This window comes from Pseudopipra pipra, chromosome 1 (assembly GCF_036250125.1).
Source record: "Pseudopipra pipra isolate bDixPip1 chromosome 1, bDixPip1.hap1, whole genome shotgun sequence".
Lineage (NCBI taxonomy): Eukaryota > Metazoa > Chordata > Aves > Passeriformes > Pipridae > Pseudopipra > Pseudopipra pipra.
The window spans coordinates 153249486-153271440 of record NC_087549.1 but is presented as its reverse complement, the minus strand read 5'-3'; the positions used below and the strand labels follow the sequence as shown (position 1 = coordinate 153271440).

Genomic DNA, 21955 nt, shown 5'->3' with positions numbered 1-21955 from the left:
ATAGAATGACATCACACGTCATATATATATATATATATATATATGACACTATAAAATGTCAAAGGTAGAGGACTTCCAGAGCTGAATCTGGATGTAAATCTAGATATAAATGTTCACAGTCATAGTCTGATTGGATCTGCATGTGGTCAACAAATAGGTTTACAACATAGTTTTAAGATGCATTTGTGTTTTAAAAATTTGTGTTTGCCTGACTTAAACCAAGCCAGAGCTGAGTTTGTGTTATGACAGTTGATAAAGTTTGTTGAACTTGAGGATTTTTGTCTCTTTCATTTCTTTTAATTTGCATCTTTGTAGGATTGTTTTGTTTTGTTTTGTTTTGTTTTTTAAAAAAGTAGGGACTTTTTCACATACAGAAGGTTCCAGCAGGGCAAAGGGGTCACACACGAGGCACAGCTTCATTCCACAGGGTGATGTTTGGTTCACATCTAATTCCAACTGCAAGAATAATAAAAGAAGATAATTCTAGCTTTAAAAGTACTTCTGGTTCAATTTCTCCCTCTCTCATATACTACAAATATTGGTGGAATCAGGGACCCTCCTATGTACTACTACTGTTTAATAATTTTTTAATAATTAATTTGATTCTTAGGTCAAACTGTATATCAAGCAACTTTTGGAAGGACTCAAATATCTTCACGACAACAACATCCTTCACTTGGACATCAAGGTAATGTGCAATGACAGGCTTTTCACAGCCTCTTCTTTGTCAGGGAATGGGCATTCTATGTTTGAATTATTTAGTTATTATTCAATTATTTTCTTACTTAAAACAGAAAATATTGCCTGCTTTAAAGTAAAATTTCTCCTTTTATTTTATTATTTCATTTTATTATTTTATTTTATTTTGTTTTATTTTGTTTTGTTTTATTTTGTTTTATTTTATTTTGTTTTGTTTTATTTTGTTTTATTTTATTTTGTTTTGTTTTGTTTTGTTTTGTTTTGTTTTATTTTGTTTTATTTTATTTTATAATTTTATTTTATTTTATTTTATTTTATTTTATAGCCACTGAATATCCTCATGGTTTATCCTGAGAGGGAAGACCTGAAGATCTGTGACTTTGGGTTTGCTCAGAAGATCACCCCCTTTGAGCCTCAGTACAGCAAATACGGCTCTCCAGAGTTTGTTGCCCCAGAAATTGTTTCTCTGTCACCGGTGTCAAAAGCAACTGATATCTGGTAATATCTGCTCATCTCTCATCTTCCTAAAAAGCTTTTTCAGGCCCTTGAGGGCCTGAATATCCATTTACTGTTAATAAGTAAATGGAGCAGTGATAATTACACAGGAAACTGGAAGTGAACTCTGAGAATCCAAAAGCCATCAGGGCCCTTTAAAGCTCCTTCTATTTTTTTTTTCAGTCATAATTGAACTCTGACAGCTCATTGATGCAAAGGAGCATCTTAGAGGAGATGATCTCTATTAGAGGCAGCAACAAGAGAGAATGATCCTAAAGAGCTTTCTAGAAAAGGCAAACAAACTCCCAAAAAAAAAAAAAAGTATTATGAGCCCTTTCCTTTATCTGTGCTTTAAAATTGGAAGATGGCTCGAGAACAATTTTAAAAAATATTGAAGGGGGAAAAAAAACCTGAAGGGTGAAAAAAACTTTGGGGATTTATTTTCCTTGGAAAGGTGAGGAGAAGGGGGTGTCTAGTGGCAGGAAGAGGGGCTGTGTGCTTGAGAAGGATGGATAAATAGTGACAAACACCTGACATTTGTGCTCCCTTTCTCCTCAGGGCTGTTGGAGTCATCACCTATCTAAGGTAAACAAATCTTCTTTTAATGACTCATTTAATAATCCTTTGTCCATCAGAGTCCTCCAGTGCCTTCAAGTGGGGGATTTGAGTGGAGCATTGAGTCTCTCTATGATAAGGACAATTTATTTTGTGTTTTCCTCCTTTCCTGGGTTCCCAGGGCTTTGGTTGTTGTCCCTGAGAGCTGCATTCCTTGTAGTTCACAGTGGGAGCAGTGGATAAGGTTTAGTCTCCCCCTTCCCTGTTTTAGCCAACACCCCACTGTAACTGTGCCTTAATTCCTTATCTTACTATTATCCCAAATAAATAATGATTCAGTCAAGTGCCATGAAATGCTGGGGTGAAAGATGACTTGTTAGTGAACACCTTGCTCACAAGCAAGTCCCACACATGGAGTCCCTCAAATATCTTAAAACCCCAGGAGGGCACTTGTGCTTCTGTCATTTGAACAGCAAATCAAAGTCTAAAATCTGTCTCCTTTTATTTTGTGGTGTCCAATAAATAAGCCTCACGTGCAAGTCTCCGTTTGCTGGGGAGAACGACAGGAAAACCCTCCTGAACATCCAGAGCGGGGAAATTTCATGGACCATTCCTGATGTTGTTCACTTGAGTGAAGATGCAAAGGACTTCATGAAAGGGATCCTGCAGCAGAACCCCAAGTGAGTGTCCTCCTGTGCTTCCTTCCTTAACTGAACTCCAAGTGAGTGTCCTCCTGTGCTTCCTTCCTTAACTGAACCCCAAGTGAGTGTCCTCCTGTGCTTCCTGCAGCCCCGTGCAGGGGTGTTGGTATCTCAGCAGGCACATCTCGGCTCGTCAGAGCTGTTGTTCTCTAGAAAAGTAGCAAGCTGATGTTTCCAGATGTTCTGCCCTAATTTTAGCTCGTTATTCCCCATTACCCAAACCACAGTTTGGATATTTGCCACGTTGGGGTGGTGATGGTGACTCCCTGCCCCCTCCAGGCAGGTGAATTTCTGGAGCGACATGGACAAGTGGGAAGAGCAAGGACTGGTGTAGAGGGAGTTATGAGAGAATTAAATACCATTAACCATATTCATTAAGCAATTTCAGGTACAAAAGGAGGCTTGAAGGCAGGTTTGCAGGCCCTTGCTTTTTAATTTCATTTCTATTCTTTCTGCCTCCTGCCAAAGCTATTTTCTCTCTGGTCACCTAGAAAGGCAAAGTCCCTCTTAGGGCTGCTCTGGACACCCTTGAACAGGCTCCACACTGAGTGTCAAAGGGTCTTCCTGGGGATCTGTGGGGAATCTGGGAAAGAAAAAAGGAGTATTATTTCACCTCAAGGGAAGGAAACCTTGGGCTCAAAGCTTGTTGGCTTCTCAGCTCTAAACCAGCAGCCTGAGGACACACACCAAAGCGTACACCTGTGTCCATGTGCAGCAGCACCTTCAGGAAGATCTTGTGGTTGCTTTGGAAGTGACTTCCAACTAAAATGCCCATCTGTTCTCTTACCAGAGCCAGGCCTAGTGCTTTGGACTGTCTGTCCCACAAGTGGTTCATGGTAAGTTTGTCCTGGTCCTTTATTGGTCATTACAATAATGAGGTTGGCAGAGGTGGCCCCAAAAGCTGCTGGATGTTTGCTGGTTTATTTTTTTCCCATAGTCTCTTACTTTCTGTGCCACAGAGGAGCTCAGGAATGGCTCCTCAGAAAGGGGTTTACATGCCAGGATATCTTTCGTTCCAAAGGATAAAGATTTACTACTGACGTGAGCAGATACAACATGGAATCATTTAGGTTGGAAAACCCTTCTAAGGTCATGGAGTCCAACCATTAACCCAGCACTGCCAAGGCCACCACTAAACCATATCCCCAAGTGCCACATCTTTTAAATCCTTCCAGGGACGGTGATTCCACCATCCTGCCCTGGGCAGACTGTTCCAATCCTTGACTACCCTTTCCAGGAAGAAATTTTCCCTAATGTCCAAACTGAACCTCCCCTGGTTCAGCTTCAGGCTGTTTCCTCCACAGAGGAACCTGTGGCTTTGCAGGACAAAGTTATAGTTTATATATTGCAATGCCTTAAATCACTAAGGGGAAGAGCTAAAAATTAGCAATAAAAAAAGGATTTAATGGCATGTATTGAACAAGGCTTACTTTTATCACTGATTTTGTCTGCAATTTAACTATGAAGGGAGTGTAGCATTTGGTCTACTGTAGCTTTCCTAAATTAAACAACTCTGGAAGGAGGGAATCCTAGAGATTTATTAGGAAATGAAGTCAGTTTTTTTTTGAACCAATGATTTTCCTCTCATTCCACCTGGCAGCACAATGTTCCCCTCGAAGCAGCTCATTTCATTAATACCAAGCAGCTCAAATTCATCGTGGCTCGGAGCAAGTGGCAGGTGAGTTGCCCTTAATCTATATTTTTGTTATATAATCTATATAATAATCAATATAATCTTTATACTATATAATAATATATATTATAGGTTATTTATATTATATATTATCTAACATATAATATGTAATATATAATCATATTGTATTGCATATTATATTAATATATATTATATATTATATATTAATCTATAATATATAATACACAATAAACTATAATAATCTATATAATCTATATTTTTGTTATATATATTTTTATTTACATTTGAATCTTTGAAAGTCTTTTGGGCTTGGACAGCGAGCTCAGCAGAGATCTCATCTTGGTTGTGAATGGGGAATAAGCCCAGGAGGCTGCAGTTGAGGGATGTGTCAGGAATTAATTATCTAGACTTTTACTGCCTGGGAAACACTTGGTCTCATGCAGGTGCCTGTAAGACACAAGGTTGTGTCTAAGTGAGGTGCCCTCAGCTGCCTTTGCTGAATTATAGACAGGTCTCCAAAAATACCTCTTTTCCTGAGGTTCTCTATAATGATGGGATTGATTGCCTTCTGAAGAAGCCAGTTTCTCCCTGCTGGTTAGAAGGGGAGGGCAGCTGCCCAGTTTCAACTGAGATGTCTCACATGGCAGAATTTAGAGCAGAGGAATCCCACCTCCTGCACTGTGGTAGGTCTTCTGTTGACCTGAGTCACTGTAGGTTGAACTGTAATCAGTGGATTTAAGGCCATTGATTCCAGCAAGCCTTTCTTCCGATGTTTTCCATTAAAAGCGCCTTTCCATCTGCTTTGAGTGGCCAGATTGACTTTGGAAATCTCAAGCAGGGTCCTGCTTCCCTGTTCACAACAGCAAGTATGTCCCCTGAAGTCAATTGAGTTTCACGTCTGTCAATGAGGGAAGAGGAAGATTTAGAGAGCAAATGAGGCCTGGATTGGTGATGTGTACAAAGGGTTGGCAGCGTGTAATTAAACTCGTGGGTGAGGTAATTAGGAGTTCAGGATTTCATTTGGGTATGTTTGCTTTGCCATCCTCCCACCATGTCTCCATCTCACTGTGCTATATTTTGTTTGGCTCCCCAGCGGTCTCTGATGTGCTACAAATCCATCCTGGTAATGAGGTCTATCCCAGAAATCCTGGAAAGGACCCACGACAACACCTCCCTGGCCATCTCCCGACACCTCATCGAGGAAAGCACTTCATCCAGTACCAGTGGCTCCTCTTCAGACAACGAGAACTCGAATTTCCCCAAGAAGAGGCACTTTGGTTCCACCCCCGAGCTGCACTTGCCCGTATTTGAAGCACCAAGTTATCAGGAGCCTCCAAAACGTTCCAGTGAGCAGAAGCACTCCAAGGCACCAGTCCCTCCAGTAAAACCCATGAGGAGGAAATATGCTTCCATGAAGGCTGAGGTGGGGGACAAATCACCCACAGAAAGCAAAGAGCTCATGGCGAGTGTCTTCCAGGAGAAGGAGAGGCTCCATCCCAGTGTTCGAGATGAAAGAGCGGAGCCACCCCAAAGGAGCGGTGCTGCCGAGCCTTCATCCGTGAGGGCTTCCATGGAAAGCACATCACATCCAGGTCAGAAAGGAAAAGCAGACATGTCTTTAGCTGACAAGGAGAGGATTGAAAAGGCTGGGGATGGCACAGAAAAGCCATCTGCCTTTGTGCCCAGGCAGAGCGTCATCAAAAGCACTTTCTACAGCCAAGCAACAGAGCTGCCTGCAAGGCCGCCTTCCTCGCCAGGCAGGGAGTTCAGGAGGCACCTGGACAGAGCCAGGAGGACTTTCCGGAAAGGTGGATATTCGAAGGTGCCCCTCAGTGGTCTCCGTGAGCCCCTCCTGGAGCAGTTTGAACTGGAAGAGGAAGAGGAAGGAGATGATCGCAGGGAAAGCCTGCTGGGATCCTTGACCAAATCAGCGTCGTTTGATACTGCCAGGAAACCACCACATCCTGCCATTGCTGGTGCCAGCAGGAGCCGTTCCCTGGACGACTACAGGCTGAGAGCCTCGAGGTCACTGAGGGAACAAGACATTTTGGAAGAAGACTGTGATGTCTTGTCCCAGGAGAGCTGCCCTGAAGGCAGTGACCACTGTGACATTTCTGCAGGGCCTGGCAAGGGATGTTCTGTAGACACATCAAAGCAGGAGGAAGTCAGGAGAGCCAGCAAGGATTGTTCAGGAGAGAAGCCCTCTCCCTCCACACATTGTGAGGGTAATGAGTGCCCAGCTGCTTTTATGCAACAGGCTGAGGGACTTCCAGTGTCACCTCACAGGAGTGAAAATAGGAAACCTTTACTGAAGAAGTCAAAAGCTACTGAGATTGAGGAGGATGTTGAAGATTTGGAAGGCAAAAGCCCCATTCTGACTGCCCAGTGCTCAGACATAACTGCATCAGCAGCCCAAAAACATGAGAGCATGGAGGGTAAATCTTCCTCTGGCACTGCTTTTCAGGAGAGCAAAGAGTCCATTCCAACCTTGACACAGTCAGAGGCCACCTCTGAGTCATCTCCCACGAGTAAGGGAGGTGTGTGTCTGCCCCAGGAGTCTGCTCACGGCACTGACATCCACCAGGATCAAAAAGGTGGAACACTGCTGATCAAAAGGATGGCCCCAGTTCCACCTTGGAAGGACAAAAGGCAGAAACATTCAGGTGAAAAGACCTCTGCTCACGGTGTTGCCGAGTCTGAACTCATGGAGCATGAAAGCTCTGCTGTTCCAGCAGAACAGACAGAGACCGATTCACTTCCAGTACTTAAAGACAAAAGTCAGGAATTTCCTGGGAAAAGTGTTCCAGCAGCTCCTGTGTCTCTGGGCAAGCGGCCAGGTGCCCTCACAGCTGGTGAAGGGGCTCCTCAGAAGGTGAAGACCCACAAAGAGGTGAGATCTGCTGTCCTGGAGGAGGAAGGGCTGAGTGTGACAGGAGTCACTCCACTATCAGCCCATGCTGGTGAAAGCCAGGCTCACAGGAAGGCTCCTGCTCATGGATTCACAGCATCAGCCAGCCTGAAAGGAGAGCACCTCATTGTTCCCAAAGTCCCACCACCACAGTCAGTGCCGACTCCGGTCTCTGGTGGAGCATGGGCTGAAAGGGAAGGGCCAGCTCACAGCAAGGAGAGGTTTGTTGCTCTGAGGAGTGAAAGCTCTGCGGTCACAGAGGTTGTTCCCAGCTTGGCCCATGACGGAGCCAAACCCCAGAAGGTTTCTGAAGGCCATGCTGTTCCAGGGAGCAGACACACAGCGGGAACGGTGTCCTCCCAAAGCACTGCTCTCCCTTTGGTCTGTGAGAGGGAAAAACAGAAACATCCATCCCTTCACAGCGAGGTGAGATCTGCTGTGACAGCAGGTGGAAGCCCAGCAACTGCACAGACCACGTCTGCTCCTTTTCCCAAGGCTGGACATCGGGTGCTGGAGCAGCACAGGGCTGCCAGTCCCAGTGCTGGGATTTCTGATGGTCTGGGGGGTGCCTTAACTGCTGCACAACCAGAAGGTGCTCCAGCTTCAGCCTATGAAGTAGAATATGAGGAACGTCCAAAGGTCCATGGTGAGGGTGGAGGCGTTGCCTTAGAAAGTGGAAGATCTGATGCTGGAAAAGCTGTCCCACCGTCACTCCGCAGGGATCGCCGTCAGGAGCGATCACATCACAGGTCTTCCTTTTACAGTGATGAGGAGTCTGCTGTGCTGGAGGGCTTAGTGGACGAGATGGTTTCCCTCTCTGAAGAGATGAATGTTTGGGCAGAGTCAGTTTCTGGAGAGAAGGAGAGCAGAAAGCACATGGACACCTCCTCCCCTTCTGTAAAACAGAGGGAAGATGAGCAGGATGGCCTTGAAGAACCCTACCTTGCTGTGAGTGAGGAGTCGGAGGTACTGGAAGGGCAGGGAGCACAGACAATTCCTCGTGAATGTGAACACCTGGAGGACTTGGCGTTTGAGAGCCCCACTTCCAGCCGAGCCAGCGTTTCCTCAACAGAGAGCTCGGACACCGGGAAAAGACCCAGCCGAGTGCCAGTGATCAAGGACACCGGGAAACACCCAGAAGTGTCTTTGGTGAAAATCAAAGACCTGTCAGATGAAACCCCCAGTACTGGCAGCGGCCCTCAAAAATTTGACATCTCAGAGGTGGAACCTGCCTACTTGAACTTCTCTGACTTGTATGACATTGTCTATTTTCCGTTTGAATTTCTGAGCTACAAGAAGCCTTCGCCCAAGCCGGTTCGTAGACGGTTTATTCCTCTCGGTGAAAGGGCAAGGTCCCCTCCTGCAGGGCATCTGCATAAGGATAAGAGGCTGTGCATCAGGGAGCAGGCAGAGGACAAGAACAGGAAGAACCATTTGGAAATATCTGAGGATTCAAAGGCAACTCTGGCCATGGGGAAAGGGCCAGAGAGCCATAAAGAAATGTACGGCTCCCAAAAGGACTCCAGTGGGAAGCAGAAAAGCTCCTTCCACACCAAGCCAGGACTCTTTAAGCCATATGCAAGGTCTCATTCAGTGGAGCTGTCAGTGGAGCAGAGTCTGAAGAAGAAAGTAAAAGCTTCTGTTGCCCATATTTCAAGAATCCTAAAAGGAAAGACATCTCCTGAGCCAGAGGCAGAGGAAGGTAAGTATTTCTGCTCCTTTATAGATTTTCTGCTATAACTGGGCTCTGATAAAGCTGCTTTTTCCTTTTATCTGAGGCTGTGGTTAGACTGGAATTGTAAAACTGGCCATGGCAGGTTATGAAATCAGCAGTTTCCAGCTCCAGCACTACCCCTCTGTTACTGGGTTACCCCAGTGCAGAGGCAGATGTGTTAATCCGCTGATGGAAGGGGCTCAAATTCCCCTGTCTGAGGTTGCACAAAAGCAGACCTGGGTGATGTTGTCCTTGCTGCAGTTATCATCTGACCATGGTAAATCTCAAAAAAATAAAGTGACTGGGAGAAGCTGGTGAAGTCACCCTGGCTATTGGACATCAGGATCTGTCCTTTCTTCTCTGCCATCCTTAGATATTCCCTGTTCTTCCAGGACACTGTTGTGTTTGTCACAGCTGTCACAGCCTTCCCTGCTGACTGAAGGCTGGTTAATAAGGGAACCTGTGAGTGATGAGCTGTTTATGTGTGAATGGAGGAGCTGTCACTGTAAATTGATGCCGCGGGGAGAAGGGTGGCCTTGAATGACTTCTCATCCTTTCTCAAAACAGAGTTTGGTGAGCTGGGAAGTGAGGCAGCAGAAAAAGAGCTGTTAACAGGGGCTGAAGGATCTCTGAAGAGGAAATCAGCACTCTCCTCATTCAAGTTGCCAAGCCTCATGCCAAAGGAGAAAGGTATTGCTCTGGCACTGTGGTGCCACAAAGCCAGTGGTTTGTTTTAGCATGAAGTATCAGTAATGAAAATCCCAGTGCTCTGTGAGGCCAGTTTCTAAGGAGGGATCTGCAGTGATTGTCTGGAGAGATGACCTGGACCAACTCATGTGACATGGGCCAGTCTCCTCTGTTTACATCATAACTAGGACCTTGATAAAACCTGTCATGGCGTTGTTTGCAAATTGGAGCCACTCCAGGAAGCCACTGCAAAGGAATAAAATCCAGGTGTAAGATAGAAAGAGAATAAAAGGAGTATCCATGGGTGGGAAGGCAGAGGCAGGGAACTATGAATTCCTATGCTCCAGTCCTGAATGGATGTGTTAAGTCCAGACATGCTGCTACAGAGCTACGGAATGAAAAATAACGGGGCAGCCCCACATGGTGTATCAGCGAAGCTGAATTTGCTTTTTCCTAGACAAGTTTCCCCTTGACTCTGTCAGGAGCATTTCCCAAGGTCAGACTAATGTCCCAGTACTCAGCAGAGCCCAGGAAAACACTGGGAAGGGCAGGTGTGAGAGGCTGGCAGCTCCTGGCAACTGGGGAGAAAAAAAACCCGGAGAAGCACAGAAGAAAACCTGAGCTCCCCCTTTGCCATGGAGGCAGGAGCAGATTTGATGCTCTATGGGGTTTTTCCTCCTTTCATATCCATCTTTCATCTCTGCTTCTCTCTTCTTATGTTGTCTTGATCATGGTATCATTTAGGTTGGCAAAGACCTCTAAGATCATTGAGTCCAATCATTACCCAGCACTGCCAAGGCCACCAGTAAACCCTGTCCCCAAGTGCCACATCCACATGTCTCTTAAATCCCTCCAGGAGTGGTGACTCCACCACTGCCCTGGGCAGCCTGTTCCAATCCATGATGACCCTTTCCACGAAGATAGTTTCCCTAATATTCAATCTAACCCTCCCCTGTTGCAACTGGAGGCCATTTCCTCTTGTCCTATTTGATCCCCTCATCCTCAAAATACCATCATTTAGTTTTGCCCCCACATTTTGGCTCGGCTGGGGGAACACTCTTGCTGTGACATGATCTCTCTCTGCTCTGAGCTGTTCTGCTGCCTCAGCTGTACCAGCAGGGCTGGGCAATGCAGGTATTCCCTATGGACTTCCCAAGATCCATCTGGGTGATCATGTATGAGCAGTCACACTGTGTCCCTGGGTCTCCTGCACCTGTGCTCAGTGCCCAGGGGGTTCTCCAACGGGCGGTCAAAAGGATGACGGAGCAAGAACCAGAAATGTTCTTGAACAATTAGAAAGGTTTTCTGACGTCCTGCATGCATTTGTTTTCCACATAACTCTCCTGGCTATTCTGAATTGATGTTTTTTCCTCTTCCCTGCAGCCCCATCCTTCACTGAGGAGCTCATGGACCAGGCTGCTGCCGTGGGACAGTGCGTGACGCTGTCGTGCCGGACGGCAGCTCACTCCTCCCTGCACATCAACTGGTTCAGAGGTGACACTGGCATCCCTCCAGGGAGTCCCTGACCTCTGGGACAGGGGTGCAGGGAGGGGTTTAGACACCTTGGTATCAACTTTCAGGGTGTTTATCTCTCCTACCTTCTGCTTTTCAGATGGGATCCCTGTCCAGAGCAGCAGCCGGATCCTCATCTCATCCACCCTCAAACACTTCCAGCTCTTAACTATTCTCTCTGTTAATCCTGAGGATTTTGGTATTTACACCTGTGTGGCCACAAACTCCCTGGGCTCGGCATCCACCTCTTGTGTCATAAGAAAAGCAGGTAAGAGGAGAAGCAGCTACAGAAACAGGTGTTATAAATAATTCTGCCCCAAAATGTGACCTGTAAATACCTCTGAGGTGAGATTTCTGCAGAGAGGTGCAGAGGACAATCTCTCCCTTGCTGTTGTCCACAGCCTTTGCTGTCTGGTAGTGTGGCACATATTGCAGGGTTCATTCCCTCTTCTTCACTCTTCTGGATTCAGAGCCCTCCAAGACAAAACTTTAATACTGAGTTTAAATTAAGGTTGGGTTAAATTGCTGTTTCTCTAGGTGTGTGCCTATATATACATATAAAACATATACATATATATATATAAATAATATCTGTAACCGAGACATGCTGGGTGTAGGGTTTTGATTCACAGCAGTGCTGCTCTTAACAGTCCCTGGGTTTTGTGCCTCCTCTCAACAGAGGTTCCTCCCAGCCCTCCACCCCCTGACATGGTGGAAGTCTACAAGGATGGAGTGCAGGTGGTCTGGAAACCTGTGGAGACCAACACCCCTGTCCATTACACCATCCAGTGCAAGAGTGAAGGTAAAGTGCTGTCCTTACACCTCACAGGGAACATCTTGGTTTGTGTGATCCCTTCACCTGCTGGATATTTTACTTTTATTCAGAAACAGCTCGATTAACTCCCTAGTTTTGAGTTAGGAATGAAATCCATACAGCCATCATTCAGCCATCTGAAAGTTAAGTGTTGTGCTAAATAAATCAGCCTGGAAAATATGCATCCTCATACCAAGGCTTTGCTGAAGTGTGACTCAAACTAGGTGACACAAAAGTTATGACCAAAAAGTGAGCAGCTACAGAAGAAAATGCCTGGTTGGTGCCTGATACACAGCCTTGAGTAATTTGGCAAAATGATACACTAATAATGCCCAGCAAAAAACATCATCTTATATCCAGGTTTTCTGATCTGTCAAAAAGGGAGTTCATCCTCTGCTAAACAGCCAGGCTTTCTTTTCCCATTGATTATGGAGGAAGCTCAGGGCAAACAGCCAGAATAAACACCCACATTTTGGCAATACTGCATCACCCCTTTGATGTTCTCTTGCAAGGGTTGGGTCCAGAGCTTAAGGAAGTCAGTGAATCATAGAATCATGGAATTATAAAAAGGTTTGGGTTGGAAAGGACCTTAAAGACCATCCAGTTTCAACCCCCTGCCATGGGCAGGGACACTTCCACTAGCCCAGGTTGCTCCAAGCCCCATCCAACCTGGCCTTGGACACTTCCAGGGATCCAGGGGCAGCCACAGCTTATCTGGGCAACCTGTGCCAGGGCCTCCCCACCCTCACAGAGAAGAATTTCTTCCTGACATCTGATCTAAATCTCCCCTCTTACAGTTTAAAGCCATTCCCCCTCCTTCTGTCACTATGTGCCCTTGTCAAAAGCGGATGTTTTCCTGTTCAGTCACAAAAGCTTTGAACCAAATCCCCAAGCCTATTCCATCTCTCCTGGGACTGCTTTGCTGTTGTTACTACGAATGGGATGTCTGACAGCAATGCCTTCTGCAGTCACACAAACACAGCCCTTTGGATTCAGCTGCTCCACGTTCCCTCATCTAATTCCCCGAATATACAAACACTCCCCTCTGGATTAGCACGGGCATAGGCAGTTTTCAGCCTTTTCCCTCTGGAGCTGGTGTGAGTCACTTTTTCTCCTACGCCAGTTTCTTTTTGTTATTCCTTTTTGACACGACAGTAGGACACACTCTGTGGAGGATAGAAACACAGGTTGTTCCAATTAGGAAAAAAACCAGGAAACGGCATCTATAATCTTCCATTGCATTCTGTGTACTTAGCAGGAACATGAAAAGTTTCTGAACACAGGAGGATTAAGGTAAAAAATTCCTTGTTTTATCCATGACTTGACAACAGGCTTTTGCCAGCTGCTTCTGCAGACACTTTTCTCTATTTCTAAGCTGTATCTGCTCCTTCTTATACAAACACATCCCTAAATTCAGCCAGTACCCTGCAAAGTCATCAATACTTTCAGTTTGGGCAGTGAATTACTGCTTATTTAAAGGTTTGAGGCCTCCAGAAGTGTTTGTTTGAGTGAAAGGATGGGTTTAATCTCAGGCAGTAGAAAGGAGTCGAGTTCAGCCTTGAGCACAGCAGCAAAACATGAGACACAGCAACATGTGAAATGAAAGGTCATTAAATGTTTGCTGGTGATTTTCTCCTTCCCACCTTAGTCCCATAAATTATGAGTCCAGAACATATCTGCAATTTCAGTTCCTTGAGAAATCATCTGAGTTTCATAAAAGCTGAGTAAAACTGCCTACATTTCAAACACTGGTTTTGCTTGGAGAGTGTTAGTGGATAGTTCTGTCCAGGAATCCTCATGGTCTCAACTGGATTCAGGACAGGGCCAAAAGGAAAAACAGATCAGTGATTTAGCTGGGGGTTCTGTTTGGAGTTCTTGGTGGATATTTGCATTAGGAATTGGTGCAGGAATTAGATAAACAGAAAGAACACAGGAAAGTTTCCCCATTTCTCTGACAGAATATTGGCACAACTTGGACTTGTCAGATATAAACCAGCTGATTTCAGAGAAGAGTAACACAGGGACAGTGAGTGTCACCACGCACAAAAGTTGGCCATAGCAAGTTGGTTTTTCTGTCATTCTACAAGATTCAGAGAATCACAGAAAGTTAAGGGATTGGAATGGGCCTTTTTTTCTTCATATTCCCAGCACATAAGTAAAGCTGGTGGAAAAAAAAAAACCAATAAACCCCAAAACCTCAAAAAAGCTACAACCCAGTGAGATCATCATAATTGAGTCCTGGTGTCTTTTCTCTCTTTCCTTGGTTAAGATGGGGAGTGGACAACTCTGGCTTCTGACCTCGCTGACTGCTGCTACTATGCCAAAAATCTGCCCAAGGGGTTTATCTACCACTTCAGGATTGCCTGCACCAGCAAAGCAGGAATGGGCCCCTACAGCGACCCATCTGCCAGCGTGAAAATCACCGGGGAGGATCCAATGGGTAAGATCAAATCCCGAGAAACCATCGGGATCTTCCTGCATCAAAACCACTGCACCCTTTTAGGTGTGGGCCCAGAAGGCAAGAGCAAGTGAACCAAGTCCAGTTCCACTTGGCTCAGGGTGGTTTAGGGTTTTTCTGTCTAAAATTACATTGTTTACTAATTCTGGACTCAGGGGAATATGTATAAACATATCAGAAAACCCAATAAGAGAATAACATTGTGTAAATAGAAACAGTATGTAAATATATGTAAAATTTAATAATAAAATAAAAACCTGGGAACTGAAGATTACCTGTTGAAGACACACTCAGGTTTGATCAGAGATGATGAAGAAATGGATCTTGGACCATAAATGTGTGACTGGAGGCATTTATCTCTTGATATAGATCTGCCACTGGTGAAAGCCCTGGACCTGCTCTATATTATGGACTAAATCCTAAATTCAGTAGTTAACGTCTCTATTCCGGTGTTTTCCTTTGGGAATTATTGTCCTTCTGTGATGAATTTTCCAGCTGTATTTTGTCTCTGAAGTAAAGAAAGTCCAATTTACTATTTTTTTTCACTTGTTTGACTGCATTGTACAACTCATATGTTTTTAAAATTAAGAAATCCGTAACCCCACAGCAAACATATCCTTGTAGCAAAGCATCCTTTCTGCCAAGAAATAGAAGGATGGTCTAACTGGAATTTCCTCCCAGTGGAGAGGATTGCTCTGTAAAAATCAGTCCACAGAGATATTTTTAACTCACCTTAAATCCTCTGCTTTCCCTTGGTCCAGGATCCATCAATGTATCTCAATGTGTCCAGCATTTCCAAGCAGATGCTTTAAAGAGATGATTTAGTGTTTCAGGGAGCACTTGGACACAACCACACACCAGAACTAGAGCAAAAAGTTTCAGCTACTGCCCTGAAATATCCACCCCAAAGAAGTTTCTGGTTCTCTGTCAGTGTCTTGCTGTGACCTGGTGACTCGTTATGTGAGGAGATGTGAACCAGTGGTTCAGATGTTTGATATATCAAGCACACAATATACAGTCCATCTCATACTGCCTGAAGTGGCCACACCAGGGAATTTTTGGGTGGAAAGAGCAGGATCTGTTGCATTTCAACAGCACTGGGTGCCACAGCTGGGATTCAGGCTGCAGAGTCACCTGGAGAAATCTCTGCTGTCGTCTTTGCTGTTGCTCATAGATAGTGGAGCTTCAGAAAGGCCCCATTTTTCCACACAGAGCTGTTTTCCCATGTAATCCCTGTCCCTTTTTCTCTGCAGAGCTTCGTGCTGCAACACAGGAAATCCCAGCACCTGCTACTGAGGAAGAGAGTGAAGTAATCACACCATCTGAGCCCTTCCCAACCTACCAGACCTACGCCTTCCAAACAGAGATCAAAAGGTAGAGAATCCAGCTGAGTTCTCTGTGATCCAGAGGGAAATCCTACGTGTGATGGAGCACCTCTCCTATGAGGAAAGGCTGAGAGAATTGGGATTGTTCAGCCTGGAAAGGAGGAGGCTATTTGTGGCTTTCCAGGACCTGAAGGGAGCTACAAGAAAGATGGAGAGAGACTATTTACAAGAGCATGGAGTGATAGGACAACAGGGAATGGCTTCAGACTGAGAGACAGCAGGGTTAGATCAGATATTAGGAATAAATTCTTTACTGTGAGGATAATGAGGCCCTGGCACAGGTTGCCCAGAAAGGCAACTTGCTCAGAGCCCCATCCAATGTGACCTTGAACATTTCTGGGGATGAAGCATCTGCTACCTTTCAGGGCAACCAGTGCCAATGTTTTATACCCTCACTGTATAAAAATTCATCCTTATATCCTGTCTAAATCAGCTCTCTTAGTTTAAAACCATCACCCCTTGTCCTATCATAACTGGGCAGCAGGGCAGTCACTTGATATCTCGTGAAGTGAGCCCAGGGCTAACAGAGTTTCCTGTCCTTGCTGCATCAGCCTTTGCAGGTACCAGTTTCAGTCAGGAGGCTGGGATGCAACATTCTCTGCCTAGAAGAGAGGCACTGACTTCTCTTGCCAACAAGGGGTAGTTCTCTTGCTGTCTCCTTCTCTCTCTCCAAAGGAGTTAAGCTCTCACTCCTGTAATTTAAAGTGACTGTACAGTTTAGAGACACAGGAGGATGTGCAAACTGTGAGAATGGATTCAATAACACCCCATCAGGTGTGGACAAAAAACACAGCATGGAATCCTGGTGCTTTTAAAGAACAGCAGTTCCTGGCTCTTCCAGGAGCAGCAGAGAAGTTTAATGTCCCTTTGTGTTCCTTTGTACCAGGGGGCGATTCAGCATCGTCCGACAGTGCAGGGAGAAAGTGAGTGGCAAGACTTTGGCTGCAAAAATCATCCCTTACTGGCAAGAGGACAAGCAGACTGTGCTCCTGGAGTACCAGGTCCTGAGGAAGCTCCACCACACAAACATAGCCCAGCTGAAGGGAGCCTATGTCAGCCCACGGCACTTGGTGTTGATCCAGGAGGTGTGTGTGGGACCAGAGCTGCTCCACTCCTTGGCACTACGGTAAGAACATGGAAGGGTTTTCCACTCAGGGCTGGAAAACACCTATTGCTTTCTCCTGACAAACTGGATCATCCCTCTCCATCAATTCCAGTGTGCTGTCATTGCACATGGGATTTGTTCTGCAGCCTCTTGAGAGATTCAAAAATTACTTTAGTTCCCTGTAAGGTTGGGACAATTCAGGGCTGCCCAGTTGAGACACTGAAAGCAGTTTACAGTAGTTAATATGAAATCCCATCTCCCACAACATCAAGGTTACTCAGAAAATCTCAGTATAAGAGATCCCATGTAAATAAACCCTTGTAGGTATTTTCCCCTTCCCCTAATGCTGAGTAGTTGTGTTTTGTCTGAAAACCCTCTCACACTGGGGCAAATTGTGGGAGGGGGACTTGAACTTAGAAATTGGATTTCTGAGAGTCTCAAACTACCACACTCCCACAACATGGAGGTTACTCAGAAAATCTCGTTTCTCCTCCACATTGTTTCTCAGAATGTCAGAAAATGGATCTGATGAAAGCCTGTGGTTAAAAGAGAGGCAATGATGGGCATCAAATCTGCATTTTGATTTCTGCCCAACCCGCTGCTTTCTCTGACACGCAGCTCTACGACCTCCTGAGCTTCTTGCATCTGTAAATTTGACTCACAGGATGGGTTGGCCTCCCCATACACAACATATTTGCTAAATGAAGAGTTGTTTCCTCGTGACTCTCAAGGGCCTGATGGGATTAAACATCCAGGGGTGTAGAAAAGCATTCTTGGGCATGGAGATAGGGAATAGAAAACAGAGCTGTCCTTTCTCCCACCAGGACATCGTACTCCGAAGTGGAGGTCCGGGACTACCTGTGGCAGATCCTCAGTGCCACCGAGTACCTCCATGCCCACAACATCCTGCACCTGGATCTCAGGTCTGAGAACATGATCATCACCGAGCCCAACCTGCTGAAACTCCTGGATTTTGGGAACGCACAGTTCTACACACAAGACAAAGTCATTACCATGGACAAGTGCATGGACTATGTCGAAACCATGGGTGAGTACAGAGTTCAGTCACACCACTCCAGTGGGCATCCAGGGGTCCAGAGCTCAGGGATCAAGCACTGCTGCCACCTGGCCTGAGGTCCTCAAGGTTTCACTGCAAACAGCATCTACAGAGGTGTCTTACCTCAACCAGCTCCCTGTCCCGGGAGCTGCTTCTTCTTCACTCTTGGGAAGGCAGCAAAAGTACCCACTGCCTCTGTGCTGCTCTCAGTGCGTTGGAGCAGAGCTGGGCTCACACCAGTTTGCTTTTCCAGCTCCAGAACTGCTGACAGAGCAAGGAGCCCTCCCACAGACTGATATTTGGTCCATCGGAATCACAGCCTTCATCATGTAAGTCAGTCTGTCCTTCCCTGCCCTGTGAACAGCCTTAAAACCACAATTCCTGAGTCACCAGTCAGGGAAGATGCATTGACTCAGAGAATTGACATCAGTTGTGCCAACCCTCCTTGGCAATGCCAAGGAAGGCTGTGGGATGGAGGGGATGGAGCTGGGTGTGGGATGGAGGGGATGGAGCTGGGTGTGGGATGGAAGGGATGGAGCTGGCTGTGTGTTGGAGGAGATGCAGTTGGCTGTGGGATAGAAGGGATGGAGCTGGCTGTAGGACAGAGGGGATGGAGCTGGCTGTGGGATGGAAGGGATGGAGCTGGCTGTGAGACAGAGGGGATGGAGCTGGCTATGGGGTGGAAGGGATGGAGCTGGCTGTGGGATAGAAGGGATGGAGCTGGCTGTGGGATGGAGGGGATGGAGTTGGCTATGGGATGGAAGGGATGGAGCTGGCTGTGGGATGGAGGGGATGGAGTTGGCTATGGGATGGAAGGGATGGAGCTGGCTGTGAGACAGAGGGGATGGAGCTGGCTGTGGGATGGAAGGGATGGAGTTGGCTGCACAACATGAGGATGCCCAGTCCCAGTGATGTCTCCCTGCAGAGGAAGGAGGCTGTTTTACAACACAGCAGCTGCTGGTGTTTTTCTCTTGTCTGAAAAGCCCCAACTTTACCAAAAAAATCCAAATGATATCAAGTGGAAAAGCAGCTAAAGTCATGAAACTCATTGAAGAACAGTGGCCTTTGAGATTTTTATTTCCTGTATGATGTTTCTGTGCATTGTCATGACCCTCCTCTCACTGCTGAGTGGGAGTTACTGGGAGAAGGAGCATCCTGAGTGATGCCCTTATAAGAGGCAGAGAATCCTAGAATGGTTTGGGTTAGAAGGGACCTTAAAGATCACCCAGTTCCAAATTCCCTGCCATGGGCCACTATACCAGGTTGCTCCAAGCCCAATCCAACCTGATCTCAAACAGTTCAGGGATGGGGCAGCCATGGCTTCTCTGGGCAACCTGTGCCAGGGCCTCACTACCCCTATAGTAAAGAATTTCTTCCTAATATCTAATCTAAAGCTCCTTTATTGTAGTTTAAAACTGTTCCCCCTTGTCCTGTCACTCTGAGCCCTTGTCCTAAGTCTCTCTCCAGCTCTCTTGGAGCCCCTTTAGACACTGGAAGGGGATCTCAGGTCTCCCTGGATCCTTCTCTTCTCCAGGTGAACACCCCCAGCTCTCCCAGCCTGGCTCCAGAGCAGAGGGGCTCCAGCATCTCCGGGGCCTCCTCTGGACTCGCTCCAACAAGTGCACACCCTTCTTACACTGAGGACTCCAGAGCTGGAGGCAGCTTCACTCTGATCAATTCTCTTCTTTTGGGGCAGGTTGAGTGCCAACTACCCCGTCAGCTCCGACGTCCCCTGTGAGTTCCTGAGAACCACCAGGAAGGGCAAAGTGAAGCTCACGCGGTGCTACGCGGGTCTGTCCGGGGGGGCTGTGTCCTTCCTCCAGAGCACTCTGTGTGCAAACCCCTGGTAAGGTGCTGTCTGCTCTCCCAGCTGCACAGCTGGGGCAGATCCTGGCTATTGGCCCTCCTTTCTCTCCATGTGCAAGGAGCCTCCTCACCCAGCAGGGCTCCCTGACTGACCTCCTCCCCTTTCCTGTTCCAGGGGAAGGCCGTCAGCCTCCGAGTGCCTTCAGAGCCCGTGGCTCCAGGAGACAGGTTTGGACAGCAGGCAGCAAGCACTGGTTACCTTCCCCACCACCAAACTGAGGAATTTCCTCATGGAAAGGGAAAAGAAGAGGGGCCTGCTGTGCTCCAAGTACGGCCTCATGATAGCACAGTGACGTGGATGGGACAGGCAGGAACTGCCTCTCTGTCCCTTCTGCACTCAGTGTTTGGTATCAAACCGTCCTGCCAAGCTGGTGTCCATCAGCTGAGCTGGGGTCACTGCTCCCTGTGTTTGTGCTGGTGTGTCCTGCCTGCCACAGGCTGTTCCTGTGTATTCTGTGACTTGTTGAGTAACTGGGTCAGCAGACAGTGAAGGCAGCAAATGCACCAGTGACCACGGCCTTGTAACATGCACGTGTTGTCCTTTGGCACTTTGAAGCCAGGCTGCTCTTCCCTGGGGAGTGCACAGGCCCTTCTACCCAGAGATGTGCCAAAGGCTCCATGTTTTAATTCTTTAAAAAAATCCTGACATTTCACGTTGTTTCTCCTTCCAACCCTGCTTTCCTCTGCAATGGGTGGTGTTGGCTGTGTCGTGGCTTTGTACTCATAACCTCAGTGCTCCTTCGAGTTTCTCTGCAGTGATTGATGTATCTGTGGGTACCACTGACTTTCTTTGATTTTCCACACAAGCAGCATTAAGTGGAGGCTTTCTCAGAGCTGTATCTGTCTGTGTTTAGAGGAAGGAACTCAGAAAACAGTTCCTGATGCATTGCAGTTTCATACTGGAGTTGATGCTGTTTAACCAGGGATGGCCTTTCCCAACATGTTTAACCCCTGTTGTTCCAAACCTGAAGGATGCAGGTTGTGACTCCTTCCCTTGCTCAGTGTGCAGAGCAGGAGCTGTGACCTGGAACATTTTCCCTGTGCTGTCGAGAGCAGGCACTGACTCAGCAGATTGTAAAACTTTGAATGTTGAAGGAATATTGTCTTCATTAAGCTCTACAGGAGAGAAAACCAGGGGTTTAGGGACAGACTCAGCTCTCTCAGGGGATAGAAGAGTTACACGAGACAGACACTGCAATGAGAGCTGCCCCCCAGTAAACTTTTCAAATTTATTCCTGGATTCCTTCCAATTTAACTTCTCTTACAAATCCAGTCAGGTTTTTGTTGGCACAGGCTGGTTTTTTACTCTTGCTCTTGCACTTTGGGATGGAAAGCTCAGTGCCAGGGGAGAAGCCACCCAAGCATAAAATTTAATTGCAGATTAACTCACTTGGAGCTTTCACACTCTTCCATATATGACTTTTTTTTTTTTTTTGCTTCTCACAACTGCATGCATTTGAGCATGTCTGAAGTCTTTTATAGACTCAATACTGTTTGGTTAAATAAACCATTCTGACAAGCAAGTAAAGCCAGATTTTTCTGCTGAATGACTGTCATTATTTTTATATCCCTTTCCCAAGCCCAGTCTTTCACCCTCACTCTGACCTGGGGTCCCTACAAGTGATAACCAATGTACACTGTGTATCAGCAGGGAACAAACTCCATGCAAACCATCCACATAAAAAATCCTTTTCCTAAAGCCTTGGAGTTAGGACATCACTTGGCCAGGATGTGATGATGGCTCAGAGCTCTCCAGCTATCCTAAGGCATTCCAGGGCATGGTTTGGAGCTTGAATTGACCAGAACTCGGGAAGAGCTCAAATTTAATTCTTGGTAGCTCACCCAAACAATGAGCCCAGGGGTGACAAAAAAAAGAGGTGAGAGCCAACATGAAAATTGTGAAAAGGTGCTGGAATTGATAATGGGAATATTAACTGTCACAGTCAAGCCTTGTGCAGTTACAGGTGGTTTTGGTTTTCCTTGGTTCTGCCAAAGGTGCTTGATAGTTTCTGCCTGAATTTCCACACCACAAGGTCTGGGCTAATGCCCAGTCTGGCAGGCTGGGATAGTTTGCCCTCAACATGCAGTTACAACATCCCCCTGTCCTTTGCAGAACAAAGCAGGATCTGCCTTTGATGTTTGGACATCTGTGAAAATAGTTTGAGTTTCATTCCTTGATAATCTCCAAAGTCCAAGGTTAGTGTCAGCATTAAAGTCAATCCACTGTTCTCTGTACAGGAAAGGCTGGGACTTACCACCTGTAAGGACTAATAATTTACCCTAATTATTGAAAGGGAATAAAGCCAAGCAGAGTTTGCAGGGGGCAAATTTTTATCTTGCATTGA

The 21955-nt window shown here is 46.4% G+C and overlaps 1 protein-coding gene across 1 annotated transcript; it reads left to right on the top strand.

The window, feature by feature from the left end:
- The first annotated feature begins 2505 nt into the window (after window positions 1-2505).
- On the top strand, window positions 2506-21157 carry LOC135404958 (obscurin-like). The gene is made up of 15 exons (XM_064639685.1): window positions 2506-2511; window positions 3241-3286; window positions 4051-4128; window positions 5198-8714; window positions 9294-9416; window positions 10797-10907; window positions 11026-11193; window positions 11605-11727; window positions 14009-14179; window positions 15451-15571; window positions 16469-16708; window positions 17512-17735; window positions 17998-18073; window positions 19441-19590; window positions 19726-21157. Exons 2-15 carry the CDS (start codon window positions 3284-3286, stop codon window positions 19901-19903), a joined length of 5283 nt encoding a protein of 1760 aa, XP_064495755.1. The 5' UTR covers window positions 2506-2511; window positions 3241-3283; the 3' UTR covers window positions 19904-21157.
- The last annotated feature ends 798 nt before the right edge of the window (window positions 21158-21955 follow it).

What these genes read in the sequence shown, in the direction of transcription:
- LOC135404958 (XM_064639685.1), top strand. An exon ending in TGAGCCAGAGGCAGAGGAAG is followed by an intron (nt 8,715 to 9,293) that starts GTAAGTATTTCT and finishes TTCTCAAAACAG; the next exon opens with AGTTTGGTGAGCTGGGAAGT. An exon ending in GCACATCAACTGGTTCAGAG is followed by an intron (nt 10,908 to 11,025) that starts GTGACACTGGCA and finishes TCTGCTTTTCAG; the next exon opens with ATGGGATCCCTGTCCAGAGC.